The 23,829-nt window shown below is 40.7% G+C and overlaps 1 protein-coding gene across 1 annotated transcript; it reads right to left on the reverse strand.

The window, feature by feature from the left end:
* Nucleotides 1-826: 826 nt before the first annotated feature.
* Nucleotides 827-23,016, reverse strand: chrna7a (cholinergic receptor, nicotinic, alpha 7a (neuronal)). Its single transcript, XM_070969060.1, has 10 exons — nucleotides 22,894-23,016; nucleotides 17,910-18,049; nucleotides 17,437-17,481; nucleotides 12,304-12,413; nucleotides 10,136-10,215; nucleotides 6,762-6,929; nucleotides 6,467-6,661; nucleotides 2,988-3,074; nucleotides 2,575-2,684; nucleotides 827-2,030 (listed from the first exon to the last, which is right to left on the reverse strand). Exons 1-10 carry the CDS (start codon nucleotides 22,946-22,948, stop codon nucleotides 1,488-1,490), a joined length of 1,533 nt encoding a protein of 510 aa, XP_070825161.1. The 5' UTR covers nucleotides 22,949-23,016; the 3' UTR covers nucleotides 827-1,487.
* Between the last annotated feature and the right edge of the window lie 813 nt (nucleotides 23,017-23,829).

The following is a 23,829-nucleotide window of genomic DNA, read 5'->3' on the forward strand; positions in this document are numbered from 1 at the left end:
TAAATTAACATAATTAAAAGGAAAAAGCCGCAAATCCTCAGATTGTGAAGCTGGAACCATGAAGTGTTTTAGCCTGAAAAATGAAAAATAACTGAAATGACTGCCAAAATAGTTGCCATTAACAAATTGTTTCTCTCTGCTCTGATTTTATGTGCTGTTAGTTAGTACAATACCCAACAGCATATGAACAAAACATCATATTTTATTAGCTGTTCACATGTCTTATGAGCAGGAATCTTAATTTGAAAGATGATTGTAGTGAAAAGTACAATATTTCCATCTGAGCTGCAATGGCATGAGGTCTAAAGACCCAGAATAGTTATTCAGTCCTCGTTTTTCAAGCTGAAATTTGTTTTTCATGTTTATGGAAAGGGTAGGTGATATGTGCCATAATTTCTTAAAAATGTATTTTTAACTCTCAAATGCATCGGTGAAACTGAAGAGACAATAACCATTGAGGACATTTTTAGGAACATCTTTCTTGCTCAGTACAAGTTTTCATTCACTCAAAATCAGATGTCAGCAAACTGAGGACTCATCAGTGCGTTTTGGCTCTTGCTGGATGGTTGTTTGCTATATCATTCTGTTTTTCTGCTTCACTTTGATGCTGCACTGAGATGCACAAAAGGGTCAAGATTATCATTTGTAGTCCAAGTAGGAAAACGTGATAAAGCTCAAGTATACTTATGTATGTTACACAGCACTGCAAGAAGCCATTTTTGATTAGCTGTCCCAGTTTCATAGAAAATAATAATTTATGAAACATCACAGTGCATTCATTCACTATCATACATTTAAATAACATGAAAAGCAGACCAGTTTGACCTCAGAGTAATTCTTTAATTATCACAAAATGTTAAAATAAGTAGAAACAATAAGTCAGACCATATAAGAACACAACTAAATTGAGGTGTTTTGTTATGCTTACACAATAATCAACGATAACTTGTGTTCATAGAAAGGTGATTCACAGCACTAACAGGAATTGTTTTGGATATTTGAGTATTCATGTGATACAACAACTACACTTCAATACAAGATACCACAGCTGTTATGTTTGTATATGGAACAGAGTTTAGTTAGGATCTATCTACAACGTACTGAACAAGAATGCACAGGTAACATCACATAACAAACCACGGTTACAATGGAATTTGTAGTATTAGTCATTTTGAAATGGTACAAGATTATGAAATGTACATGTTTTCCTTCAGTATGTCATGAGGGTGTGTCATATAAAAGGCAAACGCTGGTCATTTTCACCACCATCATGTAAGGCATAAATTAATCTATTCATGCATTATGTACACTTTGCCTCAATTTGACTTCGCTTGAAGTATAGTCAAATATTTGGTGACATATCCAAAGTCTAATAGCAGACTTTACTGTATCCAAACTACCACCTCATGAGTTAACAAATGGTTGCTCTGTTAAGATTGATTGGTGTGGGTTTTTATTGTTGTTGGAGCATTTACTTCCTGCAGTCCTCAAGTGAAAAAGTCTTTGGAGATGGCCTCTACGAAGTTGGGTGCTGACATGAGGATGCCGATGGTGCAGAGGATAGTGAAGAGAGAGAAAGCCATGAGGCAAAGCCTGTCGATAACGGACGCAGCGAATTTCCACTCGTTGCACACGGACTCGTCCTCGTCTTGGTCACGGAAGCGTTTGGCAATGTAGCGCACCTCGTCGAGGATCTTGACCAGCTCTGGCTCCACGCTGCCCACCGGCGGGTTGTGACCTGCGGGGAGGAGCAGCTCATCCTCACCTGCTCGACCGCCCCCCCGCCCACAAAGGACTCCGGAGTCAGGCGAGGTGGCAGCTGTGGAGTAGGGAATGCTCTCCAAGCCACGGACGCCGACGTAGAGCATGTTGCCGTTGGAGGATTGGGAGGCTGAGGTGGCAGCGTTGAGGTCCATGCTGGTCAAGCTGCTCCGTGCAGCCTTGTTGTGACAGGCCGAACGCACTCGCTCCTCACCGGGGCGCTTCATGCGCAGGAACCAGGCGCACCAGTTCAGCAAGATCACACGAGTCTTTGAGATCAAACAATAATGAACAGAAAATAAATGAATAACACTTATTAACTTTACATCCAACATTGGAAAAATGAATTAATGCAAGGATGCATCCACCAAAGAACACACACCCATCCTCATCCTCTGACTCTTAAACTGACCAATCAATAAAAAGCTGATTTCTAATTGGCGAAGCACTTTCAGAGATCAACTGCGTAAGGACAACAGGTATAATAATTGCATTGCAGGGTGTATAAGAAACTGCAGGTAACCATTTGAAGCCTTCTTTCAAATGGTTATCTGAGACGTGGATAGAAACACATTGGCGAGACTCTGAATCGCGCTGGTAAATTTTTGTTAAAGTAATGCAAGTGAAGCAAAACTGACTATAACCTAATAAAAAACAAAACAAAAAAAAATCCAATGTCAAAGCAAATATCCACTGTTTATCATAATGTACCCCATGGTGTTGGGGTGTGGCTGGAGGCAAAGGGACAAAGTGGTGCTCATAGGGTCACAGTATAGGTCACAGATAATGGTGTAATAATGAAACAACACTCACCCACTTTGGCATCTTGCTTCCATCAGGGTCATGGTGGTGATATTGTAGGACCAGAACGGTAGCAATTACTGAGAGACCAACAATGACCATTGTGGTGGCAAAGTACTGAGCTGGGCGAAGAGGAAACAGACGAGACGGTAAGAGTGGATCCAAGAAGTTGTGTCATGCGGAGAGAAATCTGCAAGGTGTCTCAGAAAGAGGCAAAAAGCTACTTCTTCCTCTCACTGTTTCAAATATAGCGACTCAGATCTCCAAATAAAAAAATCTAAATATTGGATGGCTGCTTAAACTTAGCCACACTGTGATTTAAGAGAAGCCCTGATGAAAAACGGCTGCCAAATTTTCACTCGTGTCTTCCCCGCTGATAGTAGCTGACACCCATAGCGCCTGCTTTTAACTCCAGCCTGGCTTACCTATCAAAGGCACAGAGTCTGATGTGGCGGGCATAATCTCTGCAACCAGCAGCATGAAGACAGTCAGGGAGAGCAGCACTGTAATGCCTGGGAAGGAGACCAAATCTCAGTTAGCACTTCACAACAAAACTATCAAGTGCAATGAAAAGTATTCAGATCCCAGTTAGGGCAGGGCCCCATGATCTGCCCCAGGTTTGCATGAAATAATGCTATGAGACAAAAAGATGCCGTTAAACATACTTTTATAATAGTTGATAATATGCAAAAGATGTGAGCTGCTCCTGGATTTTTAGTATTATGAAAACTCTTTTTTTTTTAAATTCATCTAATTCCAGTTGTTTTGTAGTCAGTTCTATTCGCCTTGTGTCAGATTTTAAGCGACTCTTCCACAATGTGAGAAAAATCCCCAAAAATCAGCACTGCAGGGCTGTTGAAGCTCATAATGTGTCACCGTCGCTGCACCGCATCACCTGAGAAGGTAGAGTACAAGCAGAGAATGACAAACAGGTTTCTGTGTAATAACCGTGAGCAGACAGTACAGCTTGAATTCTCGCTAATGAGCTGACATCGCCGAGCCACTGGTTCTTGCTGTCTTACTTAAAGACTGAACTTCTCAGCAGGATTAAGAGTCACATCATAGTTAACCGCACGCATGCTGGTATGCATTTAACCTCAGAAACAAACTGAGCAGCTGCCTTTACGTTGTCATGACTGCTGCTGCTGTTTCTTCTATCTGTGGAACAAGAAGGAGCAGCTGGATCTTCTCAAATGACCATGAATGCTGCATGCATGATCTAAAATATCATATTAATGCTGCAGTAACCTTGTCCTGACTTGTTTCATTTTACTGAAACGTCCGCTGCCACCCCGAAGCATTTAAAAATGACATCTGAATAATCGAAAAGCAGCTTATCTTTCCAGAAAGAGTGCTCCAGTTACTCTGGAAAATCCCAAAACTGCCATCGCCAGTAATTAGGAACTATTTTCTACCAAAATTAGAAAAGTAAGAAAATGACACTGATATAAAATATAGATGCAAAATGTGACTATGGCAGTAAAGATTCACACACTGTCCTGAAATATTCCAGTTTACATGATAACAAATCAGAATTGTCACGACAGCCTCATTTTACTTCAATTAAATTGTGGGAAGAAATGCTGCCGTGAAAACCACCATTCTCAAATAATAATGTCAGGGGGCGGCTGGGTTGATATATTGACTTCATATACAGTAGATGTGTGAACACATGCACCAGCACACACACACACACACACACAAACACACACACACACACTCTAAGTAGGGGATATAACTGTGTGTGTTGACGTGTGCTGTGTACTACAGTGAATAAAACCCATTCAAAAACATTTTATGATGAGAAGTATTAAGATTTATAACAGACATATTATACCTCACATGAGCAGTGCTCATTTCTTCTGTCCTCTTTGTGTGTGTGAGCTATGACATCATCAGAAGGAATGCACACATGTACAAGCACACACACATAAGCTCACACATCTGTTTGGCTGGTGAATGAATCCAGCTGCAACGCAGGACTCTAATGACTTGAGGAAGCCACTAACTGCATAAATCAACGCCTCCTCTCCCCACCACTTCCTCCACCCACTCCCACATACAGAACGTACACACACATACCTCCACCGCCACCCACCCGCAGATACCATCTACACCAAGTCTGTATAATTTATTCATGAAATGGGCTCCAACGTTCAAGTCAACTGTGACAACGGAGATAAGATTAAACAGTTTTCTTGGTCCACTGGCAGCCAAGTCAGTCACTCAGTGCTGATTATCAGATTACTTCACAAGGCCACAGAGGAAGTGGATTAATGAAAAAAACATTGTTTTTCGTAGAATGACTGATTACCCAGGAGGAAAATGGGCTCAGATATAAATTTACTGTAAATGATGAAAAATTGAAGAATAATAGAAAGGGTTTGGTTCTGAGTAGAAACCATTTGAAATGTAAAAGATTTCATTTGATTATGATCTCATTAGTTTTCAGCTGTGTTCTTTGAACTGTTATTTTTTTTTTGAACAGCACGCAGTTGTTATCCATAGTTCCCACTAAGCCTGTCGACATTTTAATATGAAATGATCAAATACCGCGGCATAGGGTTAGGGTTAGATGTCATTTGGCAGCAATGGTGACATAACCTGAGAAAGAACAGTTACAAGTACATTTCATTTCCCCGTCAAATGGGTCAGATGTGCATAAGACTCAATATGGGGCAACATATTAAGTCTCACGACAATAGTTAATCCCAGGATCTGAGCAACTCCTCTGTTCAGAGCAGAGTTGAACAATATATCTTATTTGCTCAACGTACACATTACATGACATAAAACAAGATGTTACCTGCCGATGTACTGGCAGCATCAGTGGGGATGGTGTGTCTGTGAGTTATGTGTAAGCTTGTATGGATTAAATGTTGAATGAGAGGTCACTGAGGAGCAGAAAGCCAAACTGAATGTACAATTGAAGTTCTCTTATAGGGCCACTAAAGAATGCATAGAGGGGTGTTTCTGATTCACCTGGACGACAGATTTGAAACCTGGCTCTGCAGCAGCAGCCACGGGATGCAGAGGTGAGCAAACAGAGAGAAATGCGTCTCTGCTATGGTTTGCAATGATTAGACACTGATCTAGTCTCAGGACAAATGGAAGATGGATTGACAGCCTGAGAAAACACTGTGCATACAAACCTCAACATATATGACACAAAATAGTCCTGTGAGTGTTTTGTGGAGAATTAGACCAAATGAGACTTTGGTGATCTGATATGCTTCTATGTTTTATTGTCAGCTCTCTAATCATCTTTTCCTGCTTACCACAGCTGCTGTAAGAGAAACAATTTGTGCCTGTATTTAAAAGTACAAAAGTACAAAGTAAAATGTAAAACAGCACAAGAGCTCTGCAATAAATATTCCAATCTCGAAATGTTCAAGAGTTAAGTTAATCGCATGCATGTTGACTCGACTCTGTGGAACCTTAGAGGCTATAATTTGTGGTGTTGCAGTACTGGACAGCATTATTACCTCCACCATGGTTGTTATGTTTTCAGGTCACAGTTTGTTACCAAGCCCGATATCTCAGAAACACATTTAAAATGGAATTTAAGAGATAACATTTTCACCACACGTGCTGTTTTGGAAGCTTTTTGCCATTTTCTAATCAACTGGTGCATGTTCTCCAGGGAAAAAATGTAATTCAAATCCAGCTGGCACGTGTACTCAGGGACGTCTATCACTATGCATTTTGCTGCAGACCCAGATCCACCTGCAGATCGAACGAAACAACAAATTCAGTGGAGCCTTGGTGGAAGAATCTGCCATGGGTCCTCTGAAATCCTTTTCCAAGCAATGGTGGAGCTATTTTACAACAATAAATGAATGTGTGTGTGTGTGTGTGTGTGTGTGTGTGTGTGTGTGTGTGTGTGTGTGTGTGTGTTCCTAACCCAGTGAGATCTTCTCCCCAGAGTCAGCAGGCAGAAGGAAGACGAGCAGGGCCAGAGTGGAGATCAGGACACACGGGATGAGCAGGTTGAGGCCGTAGTAGAGGGTCCGTCTCCGCATCACCACAGTGAAGGTGACGTCAGGATACGGCTCCTCACAGCAGTCGTAGAAACGCTGGTTCGTCTGTCCTGGAACCTCTGCGAGACAAAGCAAAAACACAGTCCACTTCGGCAGAAAGGGCAGAGCAATAATAACATTTCCAAATACGACTCCTCTGCACTTCACAGGCCCTCTTACCGACTAGATCCCACTCCACGTTGGCGATGTAGCCGGTGATATCTGCCTCCAACATCTTTAAGTCCAGAGACCAGCCCCCGTAAGTCCAGGAGCCAAACTTCAGATCACATCTCTGGACATCAAAGGGGAACCAGCGCACATCGATGTAGCAGGAGCTCTTGAAGATCCCTGTTGTGGTGAGAAACATGAAAAGACCGAGACGGATCACAGAAAGACCTGCTTTGATATGAACTGTGCTTCACCTGTGCAGGACCACTGAGGAGAGAGACAAACAGATGGAGTGATATTTTGAGCTCTGATGGAGAGCGTATTCAATTACTCGGGAATAAAGGCAGCAGAGGGAGATTTAAAGAGAAATGACAGTTGGAGAGGCAGCAAGAGAGGCTTTATTTTCGACAAGATATGGAGCCCAAGTGCCATCCATCTTAACGAGAGTAAAAAATCCAATATGACAATGAGATGAAAGTGGCCAGCGATCCTTCAGGAGAGGCAGGCAGTGAGCTAATTTCCATCCATTTTTAAGAAAGATATGAGACGTCGGCAGTAAACAAGGTCTCTCCTCTTTTTCTCAGTGCCACGAAGATGATGAACCTCGGCAGGGAATGAATAGAGGCCGCGAGCAGGCGAACCGACTTCTGTTTACTGCGCTGAAACTCAGCGGCAGAGACGAGTTATCACGACACTCAGCTGATTTGGAAAGCCATTCAGGTCTAATCTGCATACAGTTTTACTCATTTATTACAATTGTGTTGAGCTCAAGCGACAAGTGACGATTCTGTGCAAGTACGGCAGTCTGCGGGGGTTCATTTGGAACAAGGTTGAGAGGCAGTTTGCCTGTGACAGAGGCAATCAATCCAGAAGAAATTCAATGATGGAGCCATTCACGCAAGTATTGATTAAGACGCTGAGGCGGCGGCGTTCGGGAAAAAAGGGAAAAAGAGCCTGCCAGGGAGCGCAGTAATCACCAGCTGTGACATGAGGGCACTTTTGTTTCCATGCATGCTCGTGTGTGTGTTTGCGTGTGCATGGTCTTACAGAAAGTGCATCTTTTAGGACTGCACAGTGTGGCGGTAATGGCAATGTAGAGTGTGATGGTGGTGGATCCATGTGTTGACATCAAGTTACTGTTCCTGGGATAAGACCATTTTCAAACATGAAGAGACTGAAGCAAATGTTTGACATTTTGGGGAGACACACAAGCTTTCTTCCCAGAGGTTAGCTGAGAAGATGAATAACACTCTTAGACAAGCTGGTTAGCTTAGCTTGAAGCCTGGCTCTGTCTTAAGGCGACAAAATTCACCTACCAGCACCTCTAAAGCTCTGTCACATATCTCGTTTGTTTAATCTGTGGCATGTAACTCTCAATAAAACCACAATTTGTTTTTACACTTGTACAAATTAAATAAAACAAGATATAACGTGTTAGTGAGCTTTAGAGGTGCTAGCAGACAGATTTTAACCTTCGGACAAAGCCAGGCCAGTTGTTTCACCTGTTTGTAGTTTTTATGCTAAGCTAAGCTAAGTCAGTCTTCTTAACTAACTCTCAGTGTTTAAGTAAATGTGTATTTTTTCCCAACATGTACAACTATTTCTTTACCAAAAAACAACCTTGATTAAAGTGTTATTAAAGCAACTTTCTGGCATTATTAATCAGTGTTTTGGATGGATTTCTGCCAAGACTACTGCCAATATAATAAAACCTTGAAGCTAAAAAAACAAATCTCTGTAGAGAAAGAAAAAAAAACCCTTGAAGAGATAAAAAAAACAAAACCTCTGCGGAGGTAAACAACAACAACAACAACAAGACCTCAGGATTTTACTAACAGCTTTAGGGACTTAATTCAAAGCTGCTATTCATGAAAACTCAGAAGCAACTGCTGTTCCACACTAAGTGGAAATCCCCAGAAGAAAATGCAGCATAATGTTTACACAGTTTATCATATTTATGCAGCATAATGGAGCTTCCTGAGTACAAATTTTAGAAAATAAAAAATCAGCCTGCATATTTCAAGGAAATTATTTGTATGATAAATGTGCCTCTGACAGGAACAAAAACCTTTTTCTGTGCAAATTAATTGGATTTATGTATTTTTAAAAGATGACTATGAATCAGGCTGTCAAAGACTGGCTGTCAGTTTTTCACTGTGGTTTGGGGATATGAGCATATCATTTAGCCATGATAAAATAATGATACCTCATTATAGTCACTGTTCCCTGAAACATTAGCTAAAAGTTTTGATGCCAACTATAAAATGGAGAAACTTCGGGGATTTTGGCTGGATCAGTGGATATTTGTCTGCCACTGCTGTACAGAGAGGAAGAAGGAATCTGAGCCAACTCGATGCTAAAAACTGGTACCTCAACAGAGAAGATGATGAGACAGGATCTGGAGCACACAGTTATAGTTAAAGCCCTTAATTAGGTGCAGCAACTTATGTTTTGACATAAAGAGTGTCCATCAGAATAAGGAAAAAGTGGCGGCTGTGCGGATGTTTAAATTACCTTCAACCATCTGTCAGACTCAGAAACAGCATGTATACAGATACACATCATAGAGACATGGAATCAAGATGGATTCATTCCCTCATTTATTCCATGTGATAAATCCAGCAGCTGTCCATGCAGTTTGTTTTCACTGACTCATTAACTGATGTCAGCAACGTACTTTTTCACACTGAGCGTTTGTCAGTTTGCTCGACAGGCTAAATGGTGCAGGACAAGATGTGAGTTTGTACAATTGCATTGGGAAGAAGACTAACAGGAAAGCTGCGGGCTGTTGTTTAGAGTCTGTGGCTCTTGTGTTGCAGCAGGCTGCTGTCCAGCTATTTTATCTATATATGGTTAAAATGAAGCACTTCAATTGGCTGTGTAGAGAGCTGCTGATATTCTGATGATTTTATGCACAAAATAGGGAGCACCACCATGAAAGAAATGATCCTCTTCTTTGGTTTCTCATTTTTCTCAGAGGAAAACACGAGACATGTGATTTACAGAAAAAACTAACGATTTCAGTCATATTTAATACAGTGATATGACTTTGCCATCACATTCTTGGTTGCAGATAGCTGTTGCTTTGTTACAAGCTCTAAAAATAACTGTGTGCTCCAGACCTCATCACTCCCGCAGAGACAATTTCCATCACATTATATGTAATTTGCACATATTTACTCCCTATATGTGCATGAGAGTCTTTATATTGCTGCTTTGTATTTCAGGAGTTTTCTAAAACGAGCAGCATCTATGATTATTTTGAAATAGCAAAATATGAATGAATAGCAGAAGAAGTGAGCAATTATCTCTCATCGACCATTTCCAATGAGTGAACACCTGGTGTTGTCTGAAGTGTGAGGACTTCCTGAGATTAAGACGCTTACCTGGAGGTATGTAGGAACAGGAGCCTGAAGAGTTGACCAGAATGTTGGTGTGGAAAGCAGCATCAAATCTTTCATCAGCACTGTGGACAACAAGGAGCTACGTCAGTATTTACTGCTGGGCTATCTGCAGCCAAAGCACAGCTTGGAAAACATCGTAATAAATTCACACGCTGATATGACCTTTGCAAGAACCACTATTAATTATAAGGATGCAACATAAATTTGGATGAGCCGCAGACAGCGAGCAGAACAGATGTGGTGGGAAAATATAGATATTTCTCTAACTCGTTATTGCAGCAGGTACGCAGCACACGAAGAGTCACAACTGATGCAACATCTCCCTGGAGACGGTTATTCAGTGGTTAGCCTCATTCTCCCGGGTTACCCACAATTCACTGCCTCTAAATGAACTCCCCAGAGATTGAAGCATGGTTGAGCTGAAGTTGAAAGAGTGGCTTAAGAAAGAAAGAAAAAAAACTTAACCTGCAGCAAATTCTAATTCAAAGAGCCTCAAATGAAAGCTTTACTTGGAGGGACAAGGACAAATGAAGAACAATGCTTTCTCCCTCATTAGTTGTTTGGAGAGTAGAGTGCCTCTAATGTGATTTGTTCAGATCTTTCTTTTAAAGATTGATTAATGGTGATCTCTGAAGCATATTCCATTAGGGATATCTAATGAAATACTCCTTCTACCATGTTTTATATACAAGTTTATCCATTTGTCCAAATGATTTATTGCTCCAGAGCTCTTCTCTCGACTGTGCTGCATACATTTAAAGTGCAGAGCGCCACTAACCCTGGAGTATAATGTTCCTCTGTGAAGACCAGCTTACCGAACAGGACGCAGTATCATTTAATTTATAGTAACATTTCTGATTAACCTTTCTTTTCAGCCAAGCAATACATCCACTTCATGCAAATCAATCCAAGCTTGTGCCAGATGGACATGCTTTGTTTTGAAAATGAGAGATTTTCACACCAAACAGAACGAGGATTACATTTGTGTTGTGGAGATTATCTATCTTTTATTCTTCTTCTTGTGAGTCTGTCTCTGCAGGACATCCTGAATAAATCCTTTGACAACATGAGGTCTGAAACATGAGCAGACTATCAAGACTATTAGCTATAATATTCTATTCTCTTTTATTTGGGATTTATATTGAAGGAAATAAAGCAGTTGCCATTTGTACTCCTTTGTAGAAGGATATTAATCAGACCTCTCTTATTTAAAACTCGTACACCGTGTCTAAATATGGGTTTGTCAAAATTGTAGGTGAGGCATAAAAAATGGGCTTTAAATTTAAATGAAGCTAATAAGTAAAATCTTTTCCAAAACCTTTAAACCGATGCAATGAGCCTCATGCAAGAAATTTCTTATCCTGAGCCTCTAATTTTCTTACTTAGTGTGTGTTGAAACTCAGTGAACCCTCTTAATATGACAAACTTGTCAGAAAGCGCTCATTTCAACTTGGTGATGGATGCCACCTGTTCAGGAGCAGACGCACGTTCTTGAGTTTTGATCATTTGCAAAATCAATGCCCATAAATTTCTCTCTAAGTGCACCTGTTCCGCATTGTAGACAAGGAATATTCCCAAAAATTCAACCAAAAGAGAAAAAGACGACCACCGGCTTCAGACCACATTTCAAGCACAAAAATGGGAGTTTTATTGGATTATTCTGATTTTAATTGTAGTTGAATTCAGTAACATATTCAAAATTCTGATTCATTCACAAGGCATTTAATTATAAAGCCAAACTCTTTTTTTACAGTTACATGACTGTTTGAGAATTCTGTTTATTCCAACGCTAAACTTCTAAATCCATCACATCTCTTAAATCTTGTAGACGCCGCTTAAGAACGAATGTGTTTGCAGTGGTGTGCTTCTTGCATGTTTTTCTGAAATGCATATTTTTAACACAGTCAAAACAGATTATTCCTCTGTGTTTCTGAAAAGTCAGATCAGATCTGTGGCGTCTGATACATCACAGTCAGTGTCATTGTAACGATCTTGTTTTTAACTCTGAAACACAAAAATCCAATAATTCACCATCCCCCTGAGGTCACCCCAGAATACTGTGCAGAGGACAATGCATGCATGCTGAGCCTGACACCATGCATATCCAATTACAGTGCAGCACGCAGCAGATCTGTCTTTACAATACCTACCTGTTATACAGCAGAATGTCTGGCTTCCAAATGAGGTGGTCAGGAAATCTCACATTGGACACACCTGGATACTCTGATGTATTCCACTGGAGGTAACAATCATTCCAGTGCTGTGGGATACAAGCAGCACAATGCACTTTTCACATTTCACATACATATCTTCAACAGATCCTTTAAACACGTATGAGCATCTGTGTCTCAAGCTGGGATTTAATACTAGTGTGTTTTTCGTGGCAGTGACAGTTGCTATAATGGGTAAAATAAATGTACATGGCAGTAACATTATGCAGTGACATGCTGCAGGAATCGAGTTCAATCTCCGTGCCAGGTTTCAGAAGCGTCTGGGGGGAATATGATTTTTAGATTTCTAAGAGACTTTTTTTTCCCAATTCAAACATATGACGTACACAGAACTGTGTGCGCGTGTATAATAAGTTTATTATAAGAGTGGCAAACACAAAACTTGGAAATCAGCTACAGGCTGCCCCCCTTGCTAACACATGATATATATGTGATATATATATGATATATTTTTTGGGGATCTTTCATTCATTTTTAATGAATTCAAACCATACTGGTATTCAAATAACGGCTGTGGCCAGCATTAATAAATATAAAGGTCAGTTACTAATAAAGGCTGAACACACAGAAGGAGAACGTCACCTGTATAGCTCACATGGTGAATTCAGATCACCAGTCATGTCATACTCACCAACTTACTGCTCTTTTCAGCAGAAATACTGATCTCATTCACTAATTCCAATATTTCTATGTGCTTCTACTTTGCCATTCTTTCCATCAGTTAAGGAATCTATTGATATTTGTGGGAAATGCACTTATTTTCTTTCTTGCCGAGAGTCAGACAAGAAGACGGATTCCACTCTCATATTTGTAGCTTAGCTTAACATAAAGACTTCTGTACAGATTAAAAACAAACACGATTTACTGTGTCAGTTAGTGGCCTCTGTGTCACTTTGGAAGATCTTACCTAAAACACTAGTGTGTTTTTTAGTGGCAGTGACAGTTGCTATTAAGGAGGTAAAATAAATGTATGTGGCAGTAACATTATGCAGTAACATGCTACAAGGATTGAGTTCAATCTGTGCCAGGTTTCAGTGGAATCTGTGGAGGAATACGATTTTTAGATTTCTATGGTGCATTTGTTTTTTTTTGTTTTTTTTTTGCAATTAAACCAGCATAACTTGTACTATAATGTGTGTCAAAGAAAAGATTTGTTCATCAGCTGACAGTCAAACACTTTGCTGTAATTCTAGGTTGGCCTGAAAATAACCTGTCACGTCTCTCATCGGCACAATTCAGTGCGGTGAAGAGGCATTCATCTACAGCCACAAAAGCAGCTCTGTGATGACATTTTGGAGACACGTTTGACATGTTCACCATCTTAGTCCAGTGTGCTAGCAAGCTAACACTTGCTAATCAGCTCTAAACACAAAGTGCAGCTGAGGCTGGTGTGAATGCTGTTAGTTTTGCAGGTATTTGGTCGTAAAATAAAGTACTGGATAATTCAAAAATTTGACCTTATCATGGCACGAGTGGACAAATGAAAGGATCACCAAAGTTATTGCGATTCACCCTGAGGGGGACATGGATGTTTGATGGAAATGTCATGGCAATCCATCTGATGGCTGTTGAGACGTCTTCCTTTGGATCAAAAATGTCAACCTGCACCCACTAGGAGAAAAATCCAGAGCTCACCAAAGTCGGTGGCAGTCAGTAGCATACACTGTCTCAGCTTTTGTACAGTTTTGTTTCAATGTGTGTAGCAGGTATCGAGGTTATTTCACCAAATATGTGAAAATGTTGGTGGCGCAAGAGGAAAAGTCAGATGATCACCAAAGTCGTTAGAGTTCCCTAAAGAGATCATGAATGTTTGTACAAAACTTTACTGCAATCCATCCAGTTGATGACGAGATACTTCACTTTGGACACTGCTAGCACAGCCTGATGCCTAAAGCCAGACCACCTACTGTAAATAACAGGCTGAGAGCTCCTGTTTCACAGCACTGAGCTCAGAGTCCAAAAGGATGAAAACGTGACCAAAATAATAATGACTCACCGAGAACCATGAGCAGTTCTGCTAAAACACACACTCTGACTGACATGTTTTTCTCATGTACTGATTTTGCTTATTATTTAAAGTGAAACGAGACAATTTGTGTAAATTAAAATATCAATTCAAAGCTGAATCTTTCACCACATCTGACTTCTCTGAAAAACAAAAAGCCATCCAGCCCAACGCATAACATCTTGATCTTTCACCTCTTCATAAAGTGGCTTTTTATGAGGATTTCTTTTCTAGTCAGATCCATAATTCATTTTTTATTAATCCAATCATGGCATTCAAATAATGGTTGGGGCCAGCATTAATAGATAGAAAGGTCATCCACTAATAAAGGCTGAGTAAAACACAGTGGGAGAAGGTGTCTCCTGTAATGCTCAGAAATACTGATCACATCCACTAATCCAGAAACTTTTATCAGCTTCTACTTTGACATTCTTTCGATCTGTGTTCTGATCGATGATTATGTGCTTTCTTGCTGAAAATGAGAAGTTCAATACCATTCACATATGTTAGATATGAAGCTGCAACCAGTTAGCTTAGCTTAGCATAAAGACTGGAAACATGGGGAAGCAGCTGGCCTTGTAATGTTTTCTGTACAGTTCAAACACACAAGACATAAGTTGCTGTGAGCTTAGGTGAATTTTGGCTAGCTTGGTTCCCCTTGTTTCGAGGTTTTATGCTAAGCTAAGCTAACAAGGTTCTGGCTGCAGTCTTATTTTTTAAATATGTAAGTGGTACCAGTCTTCTTGTCTAACTCTTGGCATGAAAGCACATTTCCTAAAATGTCTAACTATTCCATTAAGCCACTTTTAATGAAACTCACTGACAGCCTCAGGAGAGGGCACCATGGTTAAAAAAAAAAAAAGGTGTAATGGGTAAAACTAAAATACTACACAGTAGTTTGTCATTGCAGGCAGCCACTCTGTTGTCCTTAACAAACCACGAACATGGTGCCTAAAAGCAAAACTGAAGCCACTCAATTATTCATGTCAGTGTGCAATATGTCATACAAGTGTGCATTTATCATTTGTTCATTCCAAGACTATCCAGAGGCACTTCAAAATCTTATAATTACTACTCTCAGGCAAAAATGATTGAATGCGTAATCTCACAGAACCATCTTCAATGTCTCACAATGACTTTTGGAAATGAATGCATCTTTAGGACATTTAAACTTTCTTCCCTGGAGTCCACTCGAGCAGACAAAGCAAACGTGCTGGATCGACGCAAACAGACGGCAGATACTGTGGATGCTCTCTGTGCTATCTTCTGTTTGAGTCGATTTAGCAAGGTGTGGAGTGAGAGAGATTGAGTGAGACTGCTGCTGTGATCCCACAGGGTGATTTAAAACAGACCAGGCAGCCTTGATACAGCTTGCTGACGGTGCAGCAGCAGGGAACTGGTGTCACACAATGGACAAGCTGCGATAAAACATCTGTGTTCACACACTTCATCTCACTGCATGGAGGAGAGAGGGGCACATTGCTCCTGTGGAAGATGAAAAGGACAAACTGGGTACCACTAAATGTGATCAACAAGACTCTAAGGCAAGAAAACTGTGATTTAAACTCAGATGTTGTGTATGTATTACTACTTATGCATTTGTTGTGATTTGATGCAATACCAGTTAGCTGAGATAATCAATACAACTCTCACATCTGTAAAAATATAAATATGAAGCTAGAGTCAGCAGCTGTTAGCTTAGCATAAAGACTGAAAACAGGGGGAAACAGCTAGCCTTGGTCTAAGAAAATCAATCTACCAGCTTCTCTAAAGCTTAATAATTAACTCCTTATGCCTTGTTTTGTTAATCTTACATAAATGGACGTTGAGCAACAACAGTCTGTGTTTTAGTTGGGGGTGGGGGTATGTGCCGCATTTCATGGAGTCTTGTCAGAAGGAAATCATGGCCAAGAAATAGCCTGAAACAAAACCCTTGAAAAACCACCAGGGTGTAACCTGTCTCTCACCTGTGCATACTCAGATAGACTCCAGCATCCTGTAACCGCAGACAAAATAAGTAAATAAAGACAATAGATAGATTTATTGTGGCCTGACAGATGCTCACTCCCCCATCCAATCAAGCTGCAGTTTACATCCATGTCTGCAAGGCTCATATAAGACTTTGATGGAATTTGATAAAAAGCATTAAGTATAAATGGAAGTTATCACAATCTTGACATGTATGATTCCACTGAATAATGTTCAGTGAGAAACATGCTGTCTTCACTTACAGGCTATTTTTCCAGAAGTACAGAGGACTGATAGAGAGCTTCATCACATGGTGCAACAACAATCACCTGAAGCTCAATATCAGCAGAACCAGTGAGCTTGTGGTGAACTACAATGCTTCAAATGTGGATGCTGCTGCAAAGAAGGTACAAATTACAAAACATAGATGCTTCACACCCATCTTCAATCCGGCAGCACAGAGGATCAATACAATCAGCAGTTTCAAGGTGGGTCCTCAAGATCAGTGTCACCAATTCAGCATCTGACTAAATGTGAACTCTGGCCACAGTCTGCTCTTCTGTTCCAGGGTTGTTGTGTTGGCCAGAGAAGTGTCTTTGCAGAAATGATGATGTCACACTGAAGTTGACCTTTAACCTTTTGGATTTGGATAAGTGTCATCACTTCATCATTTCACACTGTGAGACATTTGTGTGTATAACTAGCGTAGGAATTCTTGAGTTATGACCAAAAATGTGATGGTGTGTGGTCACAGTGACCTTTGATCTTTGACCATCAATCGAATCAGTTCCTCTTTGAGTCCAAGTGGACGTTTGTGCCAAATTTGAAGGAATTCACCTCAGAGTGTTCGAGAAAATCGTGTTCACAGAATGGGACGGAGAGATGTGCAGGCTGAAAACATAAAGCCTCTGGCCGCAGCTGCCTAGTTAGCAGTAAAATGTGTGTGTGTGTGTGTGTGTGTGTGTATGTGTGTGTGTGTGTGTGTGTGTGTGTGTGTGTGCGTGCGTGTGTGTAACCATAAGGTTGTGCAGCTTAGCTTTTCTGTGACCTCACACAGATTGTAGAGGGAAAAGTCTTACCAGCTGCAGCCAAATGTTGGTTGTTAAAACCTGGTTCTTCTCATCCTGTTAGAAAAACACAATATTTATTAACACAGTTATTCAGGAATTTTGGTTTCCTGCTCAAAACAGTTGAGCGTCCACAGTAGCTTCACCTCTCCTGGCTGTGGTGATGGAAAAAGAGCTGACTGTTACGTAGCACCAAACAGTTCCTTCATCGTTTGTGCTAAAACTTTCTGCATCAATTACACTTTGAGCTTATGACTTAAAAACATCCAGTGTCCAGATGTCCAGATGTCTTAATGTGCATGAAACTGGATAACTGGAACCAATTAAAAAATAGCTGTCAGTCTTGACTCAGCCTTAACTGGAACAGTGAATATTCTTACACACGAGAAGTGATGTGAACCGTGAAGTGAGAAGAAGGTGTCAATCTTCATTTTAATTGATGGAAACTGATCATCATCTATACAAGAGTGAGCCATTATACGCACCACATCCATGATCTGCATGAGGGTTAAGCCGAAGTGAACAGTGAGAGTCTGCGAGTCATTGACGACGGGTCTCTCCAGTGGGTTGTAGTCAGTCATCAAGTCCTTGTACAGCCTGCGCTGGTTTGCCCCTTGAAGAGACACTACAGAAGACAGAGAAACTTGGACAGTAAATATACCTTCATTATCACTTCAGAACAAGATTTGAACAAGACAGTCACTTCTATTGCCAATTCATTTTCATTGCCAAACTCCCATTTACGAAGACATCCTGCAGAACATTTTTGTCTAGTGTAAACTGAACTTAATGACTGTCTGAGACAGCATTCAGTTCAATGCCGGTTCTATATAAATGATAAGGTTTGTTTGGGATAAATAGAGGAAGAGCTGAGTAGCAGTGATGACCATGACTGAATAGACAAAGAGCGATGCTATAAATTCACCAGCAGAAAATCCAAAGAGGAAGACGACACAGTACCAAGCTTTTCGTGGTCAAGTGTTATATGCAATGACTAGTCAGTGTGTATCTATATAGTATTTCCATCACAGTACAGATTTTGTTTGATCAATTAAGGTGACGTCTGGAAACAAAACACCACAATAATGAGCAGTTACCCCCCAAAGATGTTCGCTCCATGAGGCTGTACTTAATGCTAACATGAGCATGCTAACATTCTGATGTTTAGGCAGCAGGTTAGGTTTACGATCTAAGTTTAGCCTGTTAGCTTGCTATTCTGCACAAATCAAGCACAGCTGAGGCTGATGGGATGGATGGAGTTACATATACAAAAGTATAAGGCAAACTGAAATATTGACAAGATTATGGCATGATATGAAAAGCCATGGGATCAAACCATGTGCAATCTGTCCAATAGTTACACCGGTCTGGACCAAAGTGATGAACCACGATGCTATCGTGGTTATAATGATTAATCTTATCAGTTTGTTTGGAGCTATAGGTTTACTTGAAATTGAAACGCACAACTTTTCACCCCCAGTTGCATTTCCAAGTGGTATGAAAGACACAAAGACAACCAAGTCACTTTCTGTTTTCCTCGGAGCCCAGTAACTACCAACAACACAGGAAACACTGCATTTGTCTCCAAATTTCCACAAAGAAACGATCAGCACCAGTTTGGAAATAAGTGAGAAGAAAGAAGCATGTTCACTGAAGAGGTCAAGTTAACTACAGCAGTGGCTGGCGTCGGGAGTAGAAGAAAACATTAGGAGAAAAAGAGTTCATTCATTCATTTAATCTATAATGGAGACATGAAAGCAGATAGAAATGGTGCCAGCCAGACTGGACCGCCAGTCAGTCTTCATTTTCCCAGGAGATTGAACCTGGTGGCAGACAAAACTGGTGAAAGCGAGGCTTGGAGGGAACCAGTCTAAACACTGGAGGTGTCATTCTTCAACAGCCAGTACATTGTGCAATCACCGTTTATTCATAACAGTACATTAAAGCAAAAAACTTTGTCTTTTTCCAGTTTAAATTCAAAGACGAGACTGAGCCGAGGCTACATTTTCCTCCTTCACTCAAGGTCAACCTCTCCTCTCTCCTCTTGGCTCCTGCCTCATCCAATCTCTGAGTTTTCAGCTCATTATCACTCCTCTTCACATCTATAATCCTTCTTTTCCCCCACTCTCCTCGTTGCTCATCTTGCAGGTACTCACCACCACTCCAGCTCCATCTTACACCTGGTAATTCAACACCCCTTGCTGGGGCCCTCTCAGACTCTGCTGCTGCTGCTGATGCATTTCCAACTTGGACCACGTAGGCTGTAAAGTCTGTGTCTGTACTAAAAAATCTCCCTTTAACATGATTTTGCATTTCATTTAATGCCTGGCGAGCTCTTCTTTAGTTAAAGTATAAAAACTCTTTGGTGTCAGTTTGGAATATCCTAACAAAGTCCAGGGTGGTGAAACACATGCAGCACAGATAAGGCAATCATCCAAATACAATACCTGGACTTGATTCATCTCACTGTGCAATCTCAAGTCAGACCTGCCCCTCATTTCAACACACTCTTGTCTCCCCCATGAGTTATGGAGCGTTTCTGGCAGCTTTTATTCACTTCACTAATGGCCATCACCCAATTATCCTAAACCACCTATGAGAAGCACATTATCCCAATGATTTGGCAGACAGCTTCTTGACTGGAGGCTTCTCCCCATTCGTCTGCTCTCTGTTGCATCTGTTTTTTTTCCTAAATTGACTGAAACATTAGCTGAAAGCTTGTTTTTGTCCATGACTGAACCCCCATGTGGATCTGCCCCCCACCCAATCCCAGCGTATTCAAATTTCACGACAGGGATCAGTCAGATGACATCAGTGTGTATTATTGTCCAGGTTTTTCTGTTATACATCACAACATTACTGGCCATCAGTAATGAACAGTAATAATAATGTAATAAGTAATGTACACAACATGAGGAATATTTCGGATATGTTGCAACATGTTGCTGAAAGTGAGCTGGGAGCCATAAGAAGAAGAAGAAGCTATGCCTTTCTACCTCTGAATCAAACTGCCTTAATCATGTCAGACAAATGGACGCTTTCAGTGCCTCAGACATTTACATGAGCGTGTATGTGCACTAACTAACACGACTTCTCTCTATACGTCACTCTCAGGGAAGCTTCAATTAACCTGTGGCTGTAAAGTGCAGACTGAAGAGTCAGTGATGACCATCAAATTAAAGGCTCCAATCAAAATATTCAAAATTCAAAGCAGATCTGAGTAAAAGTGATGAGACACATGAAGCCTTTAAGGTTTCACACTCTGAACACAGTTTAAAGATCAGGGATCTTTATGATTTTCTTTATCAGATTTCTTAAAGTTTACATGTGGTGACCTGTGATGTGTGTCCGTTTTGAGGGAGCACAGGCAGCAGCAGAGTGCGCAGTTCATGCACAACAATGTAAGGATGTGTAGCAACGCAGCCTGAAAGGCACCACGACAACAGTGTTACTCTGTCTTTAACATAGAAACCAGTTTCTCTGTCTGTGTCAGTCCCTCTCTATCACGCACACACACACACACACACACACACACACACACACACACACACACACACACACACACACACACACACACACACACCAGAATATACCACCCTTCTTAATAAATGTTCTGTGACGTTACAGTCACTTTTAGTCGTTTGTCTCAGTGAAGGAAAACAATGCAAACACACATTTATGCCACATTACTTTCCTCATTTCCATCTGCAACCCTCCACTTGAAACTAACCAGGAGAAACTTCACATATTATCAGTAAAAGTTCAATGCTGGCAGACAAATCAATCACTCACTACATCCGGACGATGAGCTGAAAGCTTGTCTTTGTCCATGACTGAACCCCCTGTGGATCTGCACCCTCCCAATCCACCGTAATCAAATGTCTCTACGGCGAAATGTGTATGTTATTGTCCAGATGTTTCTGTTACACATCACAATATTACTGGCCATCAGACAACATGAGGAATATTTAAGATATGTTGCAACATGTTGCTGAAAATGAGTGGGAGCCATAGAAGAAGAAGAAGCTATGCCTTTCTACCTCTGAATCGAACTGAAGAGCCTTAATAATGTCAGACAGATGGACAAGAGCCTTAAGTGCTGCAGACATTTCCATGTATATGTATATGTATATGTATATGTATATGTATATGTATATGCACTTACTACATGACTTCTCTCTATACGTCACTCTCAGGGAAGCTTCAATTAACCCAAGAGTCAGTGATGACCATCAAATTAAAGGCTCCAATCAAAATATTCAAAATTCAGAGCAGATCTGAGTAGAAATGGTGAGACACAGGAAGTCTTCAAGATTTCACACTCTGAATACAGTTTGAAGATCAGGGTTCATTATAATTTCAGTATTTTTTGAAATGTGTGATTTGATGTGTGTCCATCTTGAGGGAGCACAGGCAGGAGCAGAGTGCACAGTACAAAACAATTTCCCCTCGGGGATCAATAAAGGAATGCTGAAACATGCACAACAATGGAAGCATGTGTAGCAACACAGTGTGAAAGGCACCACGACAACAGTGTTACTCTGTTTTTAACATAGAAACCTTTGTTCAGTCTGTCAGTGATGGACTTAACGTGACTTTCCTGGTGCTTTCAAACAGATTCTCTGTCTCTCTGTCAGTCTCTCTCTAGCTCTCTCTGTCACACACACACACACACACACACACACACACACACACACACACACACACACACACACACACACACACCACACAGACAGTCACCACTTGAAGCTAATCATGAGCCACACCATCAGCAAGAGCTACAAGAAGTTCAAATCAGTCATTCACTACATACAGCACTGATTGAGTGATAAAGTGATGTGTACTGTAATCACTGTGAACTGCAAATGGAACCCTGATTTTCAGTTATTACGTTACTACATACTGCACATGCAAAGCATACGCCACGGTAAACAGCTTTGAAGTCACAGAAAATACATTTCCACTAATTACAAGCACGCACAAGCATAAAACCAAAGTACTTTTATGGCTGCAGCAGTTACATTATATAAAAATGCAAATCTTGTCATTAACTTTTATGCACACTCAACCTTTGGTCTAGTTAAAAATGGTGGGTGCTTAACTTTAACATAGTTCTGTGAATTTTAATATGTGTTGACAAAGATGAAGTCCAGCAGGGCGGTGCTGGGGTTAAAGTGGTTAAAAAAAGAGCTTGGACACTGTAATAACTCCATTCATTAGTATAATTTATGTTACCTCATATTTAAATACACTAGTTGAGTGACAGAGGATTGAAATGTTACTGCAAAAAAACAAAAAAAAAAAACAAAACAAAACGCAAATGTGCACAAAAACTCGGTGTTTGGCACAACAGGTATGCCCAGTTGGAAATCCAGAGCGCAGCAGTTAACGCAAAAACGTGCATAACGAGGCGATCAGGTGCCAGGTCCTCCCGTGCTGTGGGACTTAATGAGCACGTTGACAGCTTACCTTTCACTGTCAGGGCGGTGACTGAAAGAAAAAGCAGAAAATTCAGCGAGTCCATGTTGAACCGGGCGAGGAGTGAGAGCGGAGAGACTCCTCAGTTCATCTCTGAACCTGACGGGATGCGGGAGCGATCATATGCGTGTGCGCACGCGTGCGTGTGCGCGTGTATGAACTCCTCCTCTTAATGAATAGCCGCTGTTTGGCAGGACAGAGACGAGATTTGTTGCAGCATCAAGACTCTGGCCACAGTAGTTTGTCTCGCTAATTTACAATGAAGGCACTGATACAGAACAACTCTCTGGCAGAAAAGCCTGTGTTTAAAAATACAAGACAGTGTTAAGAGAATATTTAAATAAAACATTAAAAAATTATGATGTAGCCCATCAGTCTTTGGACCAAATGATCTCAGTGTCCCCATAGGACCCGATACCAGGAAGTCACTCACTAATTCATGACAATAGCCCCCCCCATATCTGCTTGTCCACAGTTTCTCTACTTTGAATCTGAATGTCAACTTGCAACTTTTTTCAGTATTAGTTTAAAGTGTTTGAAAGGAGATGCACAGAGATGCTGAAAAACTTGAGCCACAATCACTTCACTTTTGCAAAACAAGGTGACATCTGCTGGTCAGTGAGCGGAATTACAACTTTATCTTGAAAATGAGTGCACAGAACCTTCTTTTTCTACTGTTTGTCGGACTAATTTTGAAAGCACTGCACATATTTTAGATGATTGCAGATACTCTGACTACTATTTCCTATCCTCAAAATGTGTTTGCCACATTCAAAGTGAGAGAGACTCAGCAGCTCATACTGCTCAGCTTCTTGGATCTCATCAGTTTCATTTGACCTCAGTTGTTTGGTAACAGTTCATAAAATAGACAGATTTACAGCGTGATTGTGTTGTATGAGTCATGAACTAATCCGTGGTGGAACAAGT

The sequence above is a fragment of the Chaetodon trifascialis genome, chromosome 1 (assembly GCF_039877785.1).
Source record: "Chaetodon trifascialis isolate fChaTrf1 chromosome 1, fChaTrf1.hap1, whole genome shotgun sequence".
In the NCBI taxonomy this organism is placed as follows: Eukaryota; Metazoa; Chordata; class Actinopteri; order Chaetodontiformes; family Chaetodontidae; genus Chaetodon; species Chaetodon trifascialis.